Here is an 8,622-nt window from a genome sequence, read left to right on the forward strand (position 1 = left end):
ACGTTACACTCACCAGATTAATGAATAATCCAACATTTTAGTAGAATTTTCAACGTAAAACACAGCCTGTCGCGTCGTCACATTCAAACTGCCGAAACATACACTATGAATCTATAAGCCAATCACATGCGAGGTAGTTTCTACGTGTTTGTTTTACTAAAACAGGTACCTCGCATGTGATTGGCTTAGCAATTGTTACAGATTCAAAATGGCGACTTACTGCTCGCGAACGGCGATGTTGCGATATCGATCAAATTTCTGCATTATAACCGAGGTTATGTGAGTATTTCGATTGCACAATGTGAGAAATTTATCCCAAATATTGCTGCATAATGTGTCATGTCATGTCATACTTGTTTGAAGGTAAAAAAGCTGTCTGAAATTTGGTTTATCGTAACGTTTGATCTGTGCGCGACTGCTCCACACAGGAGCCGCAATCATTGACTTCGGTCTGTATACGGAGGGGATCCGTGAAGCCAGACGCAGTCTCCGCGGAACATTCCCCGACGGACAGATACAGACCGATCTTTCGGTCAATAGTAATCGTTGGTTTGGCACCATAGTTTTTTTCAAATTGTATCCTCCGGAATATGTAGCATGATATGATAATTATTGCATGACAGAAAACGACACATTATTACAATATTTATGGACTGGAAGTTTTGACAAGTACAATTGTACGACAGTCGACACCATCAGAACCCAAAAAGGCCCGGGTGGGGCTAACGAGTAACGAGTAACGAGTAACGAGTAACTAGTAACGTTTGAGCTTGTTACACTGTGTTAAAACCCGGTCAGACTCATAAAACAAAACTCAGAGGAACATCATTCTTTTCCCAGGCTAGGCTAGACGCTTTACGTATCTCTTTAAACCATGATTATACAATTTATAAAAAAGATTTTGAACTTACCAGTAAATTCTGAATGATGCTCGACCATCCAGATCCGGCCGATCCCTCGCGATAGCGCAGGCCAGGCGTGGCGCACGTGCACACAGATTAGGCTCGCGCATAGCATGCAATTCGAGAAGGAAAATCGAGGACAAACATTCGGGGGCGCTCTTCAACTTTTTCACACAGGGATTAGCAGTTCTCGTACCCGACCCCACATAATGAGCGGCAATGTGCCTGTAACTGAACACTGTGGGGAGAATTTGGCAGGGCTCTTTTTTCCGACTCTTACGTCATTTGAAATGTTTTTAAACAAACCTTTCAATTCGAGGAGCTCCTCGAAATACTGGTCACACGGCAAATTCTCCTATAACGGTGGGTGTGTGTAAGCACATATGTACTCGAACTGTATTATAAACAAGTGCTCACACACACACACACACACACACACACACGCAGGCACATACGCTCACACATTCCTTTATGTAAATACATACCGGTATACAAAAAATGTCACATAATACAGACATGATACCTTGCACATGATAAATGTCAGACCTACTTTAAGAAGTTCATACCTTTTGATTATTTTACATGGATGCTATCAATGGACATTTCAGCAGGGACACTAGAGAGAATTTAAAATCTATGTGGAAGAAATTGTGTCATGTTTTACTGGCCACACAGGCTGCTTATCCTATACAGTGTATCTATGTGACCCTGCACCTCAAAACAGACAAAAAGTCGCCAGACATGAATTTTTAGGTAAGACCATATTCTGAAAGAACAGACTTTAAGCTTTAAAATGATGTATAACTCAAATCAAATGGACTCTCCTAACCTATCTAAATATTGGAAAGAAAGCACAAACTCAGGAAAAGTGTGAATTGAGAAAAGAGGCTCTGAAGTACAGTGTCTATTCAAGCGCTTAATCTTTACCAAACCATGCTGGCTGTGCGATGAATGGGACAAAAAACAGGAAGAAAACCACCAAAGTAACAACAATATAGGGATTATCAGATTAAACTGAAATTAAGCATGCCTCATTAACACATTCTGTCCATAATTAATGCCAACCTTCGAAGCAGTAGGGCTATCCTTTCAAAAGTTATTAGAGTTGAAAGTGAAGAGTGTGGACAAGGTTTTTCAGAAATGAAAAAGGGATTCTAAAGACACATCTAATCACACTATTCTACCAAAAATGTTCGAGATAAACTGCTAAAAAAAACACACTTCCTGCCCGTTTTATGATATCAAATTTTAGCATTATGTAAAAGAAGACCCGCTTGTTCAGAAAATATGAAAAAGTCAAGTTCGGCTAGGTTGACCCATTTCACTTATTTTCAGTCCTCACGCAAAATCAGTGTGTGCGACTTTATGTTCGTTTTGAGGTGCACGGTCACCTATTATGTATATGCCACAAATAGTTTTTTTCAAATAATGCTTAAAAAAAAAACCTTCGTTGTCTACTATACAGTATGATGTATGACTTGATGTGTAATTGCCACAGTTAATGGCAACTAAATCATAAGCATGAACTAAATTGTAGCTGTATGTGACTCCCTGAAAGTTTATTTTCTTTCTTTTTTCTCTTTTTTTTTTTTTGGGGGGGGAGGGGAGTATACAACTGAGTATCTCATCAATGAGTAGTTGACCAAAATGCTGATATAAAGAGAACACAAAAAACAGTCACTGCACATGCTCTGGGCATGCATGCTATAGTTAAAGGGGAAAAATGAAGCTAGCGTTTCATTCAGTTGGTAATTTGACGTTTCAACTTTGTGAGTAATGTCCAGGGCTAATGGCAATCCGTTAAACTATGTTTGCAGTATGTGACACCACAAGTTGAGTTTTGTTTGTGTGGGGCTGGGGAACTGAAGATAATGTATCTCCAGAAATAAGCAGAGACTCCAACCCCAATCACTGCTTTTTAAGTGGGACCCTCCATTTCCATTCTAATCTTTGTATTAGGTATATACCTTAGAAGCGAAATTCTGTTGTTACTCGTGACCACTTGTACGTTTTCTTTGAAATTGTTATAAATTTGTTCTGTAAATGTATTGTATATATTTTTTCTGTTTATTCAATGGAAATGGAAATAAAATTGAATTGAAAAAAAAAATTGAATCACCTTCTGATCTGGAGATTCTCCCGCCCGAGACCCCTATATAGCAACGGCGGGAGACTCCAAGTTGACGTGTGCGAAGCGCGAAGTTCCTAGGGTTCTAGATGTTCTGTGGTGCTATCTAAGGCTTATTTTTTTCAACATACGATATAGCTATAAGTAAGAAGTCATTTCCACCGAAAGACACAGACCCAGGGCGGGAGAAATCAAATCTCAAGCGGTAAAACGGGAGATTTTGCAAAAATGGGCTTTCGGCGGGAGATCTCCCGTCGAAAACGGGAGAGTTGGAGTCACTGAATAAGGAGTTGACAAAATTGCTGATGTAAAGAGAACACAAGTTAGATCAAGTTCACACTCTCAGCCTGCATGCTTGAAGTATATTCAAAGGGAGCTAGTCAATACTTCAACTTGTTGTGTACTGACCAGGGTCAATGGCAGTCTTTGCAGTATGTGACACCACATGTTGAGTTTTGTTTGTGTGGGGCTGCGCAACTGAAGATAGTGTATCTCCAGAAATAAGGTGTTGAAAAAAGTGCTAATGTAAAGAGCCTGCATGCTACACGTATATTTAAAGAGAGCTTAGTTAAATATAGTCAATGCTTCAACTTGTTGTGTACTGACCAGGGTCAATGGCAGTCTTTGCAATATGTGACACCATAATTGTGTAGGGCTGGGAACTTAAGGTAAAGTATCTCCAGAACCCAGAAGTTTACAAAAGTGCTGAAATATTACAGCATTCTGTATGTTTTAAGGAAGTTCAGCGATACATGTACACAGTCTATGTAGAACACCATAATTATGTTCATTACTCTTACCATGCATAAAGACAGATGTAAAGATATTGTCCAAAACAATGAGGTGACATGCACTACTGAGTTTGAGAATTGATGGATGTTATTTCTGATTTTTTTTTTGTAATACATAAAGGGTGTTTTTTTTTTTTTTATCAACCAAGACCTAAAAGAATTCTCATTTTAAGATTTTCAAAAGAATCATGTATGGATTGAGACTTGGAATTTGCATTTTAAATGCAAAAAAAAAAGTCAGAAAAGGAAAAACTCCAAGCTGTATCCCATTAACATGAACTTTATCAAAGTTATGTTTAATGCACTGATGATGATATGGTTTACTTCAGTGTGTTATACAAATGGCCTTTAGTGCTTCTGTGGTTGGTCTGAAATTGAAGTGTACTCACAATGAAAGGTTTATTTCAGCATTTTCTGAAAAGCTCCAATTGTGTCTCATAAGGTGAATACATAGTAAAGGACAAGTAGACGATGGGGCCGGTAAAACATGATACAAATTCACACAAATTTTAAATTTTCTCTAGTGTCCCTGCTGAAATGTCCATTGATAGCATCCATTTAAACAATCAAATGGTATGAACTTCTTATAGAGCTGACATTTATTGTGTGCACGGTATCCTGGCTGTAGAACCTATGTGACATGTTTTGTATACCGGTATGTATTTACATAAAGGAATATGTGAGCGTACGTGCGTATGTGCGTGTGTGTGTGTGTGTGTGTGTGTGTTTTTTTTTTTTTCTATTGTGCCTGGTCAATTTCTGCCTGCAAACTACCCTGGGTTCCAGGGTATACCGGACAGTTTGCGGGTACAAACCCTTGATGGGAGTAACAGAGTCTGCGCCAAGACTACTACATGCACTCAACTGGCACTGTCCCTCAGACTGTTGGGAGACACTACAGTACAGGGCTTATGGCAAAGTGTAGTCTTGATGCAGACACCTGAACAACCAGCAAGGGTTTGTGCCTACAAACTAGCGGTCTGGCAACTCCTTCCCCGACCAGATATTTTGTCAGTTTTTATATTTTTTTATGATGTACACCCATAGGACATTCTTTTAGACCAATTAGTTTAGTTCATGGGCTCCATGGGGTAAATTACACCCTCCAAGGGCCCTTTTCGGGGGGGGGGGGGGGGGGGGGGGGGGTCCCTGGGGGCCCAACCCGCCCTCCGGGACCAGGCTGACGCACATTTTGTTACTGAGGAGGGTGGCCCCAGCAACTCTGAGGGGTCAAACCTTTTGGGCTTGATGGGGTAAATTGAGTGGTCGCTAGCTCTCTGGCTATTTACACAGAGATCAGCGGCAAAGCTGTATACAGTTCGTTACGGGGAATCTCGAATAAATCTGAGCCTTGCCAGCCTTCTCACTCCGTGGTATCCCTTACATGGTCTTTAATGAAAGGAGGAAATTATACATAATATCTTTCAAATAAAAGACTAGCACTTTACCGAGTGTGTGATCGGGTTGGGCAACATAAGTTCATACTTTCCTTCATTATCTTGTCTTCAGATTTTGTTTGAAAAACGGTATATGATTAAGTATAGATTGAGATCATTTTTTTTTAAAGCTGGTGTAATGAAGTGTTCTTAACCCGTTAAGGACGGACTGATTTTGATACAACACGCATTTCCCATACACACCGTCCTGCCCGAGTATACTCGGGACTCGTCCTCAACGGGTTAAATGTATTCTGTATCAATGATTATGACCACCTTTCGTCTTCGCCTTACCTCAGCTATCACCAAGCCATCCTCAGGCCGAGAGTAGCTGGCCAGGCGCCCAACATGTTGTTCTCTCCATCGCTGCGGAACTCGGATAGCGGAATCTGCGAGCCAGTGATGACAACAGGCTTGGAGAGGTTGTCGAGCATGAAAGACAGAGCCGACGCCGTGTAGGCCATCGTGTCCGTGCCGTGTAGGATCACGAACCCGTTGAAGACGGTGTAATATCGTAGGATATCCTCTGCCATGTGCACCCAGTCCGCGGCGGCGATGTTACTCGAGTCCTTGATGCACTCCCACTCCAACATGCTGTAGAGAATGTGGCTGCCATCCTGGTTTCTATGGATACCATCACAACGGTGAAGAGTTTAAACATTATGACGTAATCTCCACAAGACCCTGACAAGTTTACATTATTGGGGTTATCCCACGAGACGGACATCCACGAGTCATACAGCCCACGAGTTCGACATTAGAAAAAATGTCCATGAGTCGTATAGCCCACGAGTCATCTCGACACTAGGCAATTAAGACCCATGGGTCCGACATTATAGGCGAGCAAGGCACACGAGTTCGATACTATAGGCAAAAATGGGCCAACGAGTTCGACATTACATCACCGGGTTTAATGTGTCGGTCTCGTGGGCTTTGTTTGCCTTATAGTGTCGGACTCGTGGACCTTGTCAGTGCCTAGTGGCGGAATCATGGGCCTTCCAATCGTTTGCCTAGTGTCGAGTTCATGGGCTGTATGACTCTTGGTTGTCGAATTCGTAAAGTGCAGCATCCACATTATTGGCATCTTAAAAGGTCAGAAAAATACTGTCGATTAGGCTCTACAGAGGTCATTCGTAAAAGTGCTTCCCCAATAGCTGTTAGTGGTGATACTAATACCAATGTTTTATAATCATCATTAATTGAATCGTCATTAAGTTATCAGTCATAACGAAATTATTTCCGGCAATGCACATTACATCTTTGATTAGAATGTAATATATGTATTTACATCACTGTGATTATTGTGTTATCTTGACTCGGAAAGAGTTCAGGGAGAGGTAAGTTAAAGGACAAGTTCACCTTCATAGACATGTGGGTTGAGTGAATGCAGCTATATTCGTAGAACACATCAGTGAGAGTTTGAGCAAAATCGGACAATCCGTTAAAAAGTTATGAATTTTTGAAGTTTCTGCTCAGTCACGGCTGGATGAAAAGACTACTATAGCTTATGATGTCACATTAGTACAACGATATAAAGAAAGAATAAAGAAAATTCAACATATTTCCATTTTTCTCGCATAACAAAAGAACACTCAACTTCTCTCTTTCAGAAGGCAGGGGGAATAATATTACCCTTAACATACGTCAGTAGCAAGTCAAAGAACTGTGCACTTTATTCAAAAAGTAAAGTTTTGTGAAATTCTCTCTTTATTTTCCTTATATAGTTGTACGCATGTGACATCATAATTATACTGTAGTAGTCTTCTCTTCCAGCAGTGACTGCGCAGATACTTAAAATATTCGTAACTTTTGAACGGATTGTCCAATTTTCCTCAAACTTTCACTGATGTGTTCTACTAATATTGCTGCATTCTCTCAATCCTTATGTATATGAAGGTGGACTTGTCCTTTAAGATAGGATGACTAGACACAGCCAAAGTGAAGTTCAATTTATCGAATCCATGGTATGCAGATTAGTATTAGATATCCTCTATTTATTGTCTGACAAGATCGAAAAATATCAGCCCTTTTTGTAATGACATTGACATCCTTATCAGGTATCGGTTGAGGTATTGAGGGTAATTACATGAGATCATAAGTGCTGAGGCCCTCGATACTGTCCGCTGGCTTGCCGTACACTGTGGGCGTTTTGCTAATGAAGTCTGGCAAATAGTGTTTCACTGGCACCAAGACTGCAAACACGGAGGAGAAATATTCATTTAGTCAAGGACATCTGTACGACTGCATCTACACACACACACACACAAACACACACACACACACACACACACACACACACACACACACACACACACACATGTATGCATGCATACATCTATGTAATTGAATATTGCATTGCAAACGCCATATTCATGTTTCACTGCTAATACCGCCGTGCATGTTAATTTATATCAGATTGCTGTTGGTGTTGGAGTGCATGCTAATCTATGTAATATCGCTGTTTTTGCTTTATCATGATTTTGTTCAAGTTTTATTACAGTTGGTTGCTTTTCGTTATGTTGATTTCCAAATGCCCTGAAGGAGACCCGTCAAGATGTCGAAAGCTGATGGCATTAAAAACATTAAACTAACGCTACGTCCGATGGCTACTTCTTCCAGAGCGGCACAGTTAAAGAGAGAGTGGGAGAGAGAGAGAGGGAGAGAGAGAGAGAGAGAGAGAGAGAGATGAGAGGGAAGGAGAGAGGGAGAGAAAAAGAAGGAGATAATTATAATGTACTAAGAAAAGAGTGTTTCCTATTGACTCACCTCCATTCACTTTCTTCATCCCAATCGTTCCACCAGTGTAGATGACAAGAATCTTAGGAGTTTCTTTGGTTTCCATGGCTACACTGTTCACTGCGGCAGTCATCTCAATATTGCGCCTCGTAAACTTACTGTTTAAAACAAAATATCAATTAAAGATACTATTTGAATGATAAAGGTGGTTAATTTTACGTCGACTATCTCAATACTCTGTAACTCTTGCGATCTTTTTAATATACACAGATTCAATTAAAATAACATTTCATTCATTTCATTTTATTTATTTCATTTCATTTCATTTATTAAGTTCCACACATGTCACATTTGTGACATACATCTAAAGATCAATGGCTAGTAACAGATGATTTGAAAATTCAGTGTATGCAGACTTTAAATAATATTTCATGATACAAAATGGATTTAAATCAGTGTAGAGTATGTCACACTCATATTGGATAATTAAGATTATGTGCGGGGAAACCACAGAAAAGCAGACGCTTAATTGTACGGGTAGATCCCCAGAAAAAAAGTCAAACATAATCACTTACACACACATGCACACACTGCACGCACGCAAGTGCATCTAGACAAGCATGCGTGCA

General features: G+C 40.2%; 1 protein-coding gene across 1 annotated transcript; it reads right to left on the reverse strand.

The window, feature by feature from the left end:
* Nucleotides 1-5,559: 5,559 nt before the first annotated feature.
* On the reverse strand, nucleotides 5,560-8,126 carry LOC139710814 (L-asparaginase-like). The gene is made up of 3 exons (XM_071622725.1): nucleotides 8,024-8,126; nucleotides 7,344-7,449; nucleotides 5,560-5,881 (listed from the first exon to the last, which is right to left on the reverse strand). The coding sequence occupies exons 1-3, from the start codon at nucleotides 8,124-8,126 to the stop codon at nucleotides 5,560-5,562; spliced, it is 531 nt and encodes a 176-aa protein (XP_071478826.1).
* Nucleotides 8,127-8,622: the final 496 nt, after the last annotated feature.

This window comes from Diadema antillarum, unplaced genomic scaffold (genome assembly GCF_040938485.1).
Source record: "Diadema antillarum isolate AM-2024a unplaced genomic scaffold, OU_Dant_1.0 seq00001571_RagTag, whole genome shotgun sequence".
Lineage (NCBI taxonomy): Eukaryota > Metazoa > Echinodermata > Echinoidea > Diadematoida > Diadematidae > Diadema > Diadema antillarum.

Bases quoted from the DNA above. Each gene is read 5' to 3' on its own strand.
- LOC139710814 (XM_071622725.1), bottom strand. From the start codon at position 8,126: ATGACTGCCGCAGTGAACAGTGTAGCCATGGAAACCAAAGAAACTCCT. The intron at 7,450-8,023 runs GTGAGTCAATAG...CCGTGTTTGCAG, and splicing joins GATGAAGAAAGTGAATGGAG to TCTTGGTGCCAGTGAAACAC. The intron at 5,882-7,343 runs GTAATTACCCTC...TGGTATCCATAG, and splicing joins CTCAGCACTTATGATCTCAT to AAACCAGGATGGCAGCCACA.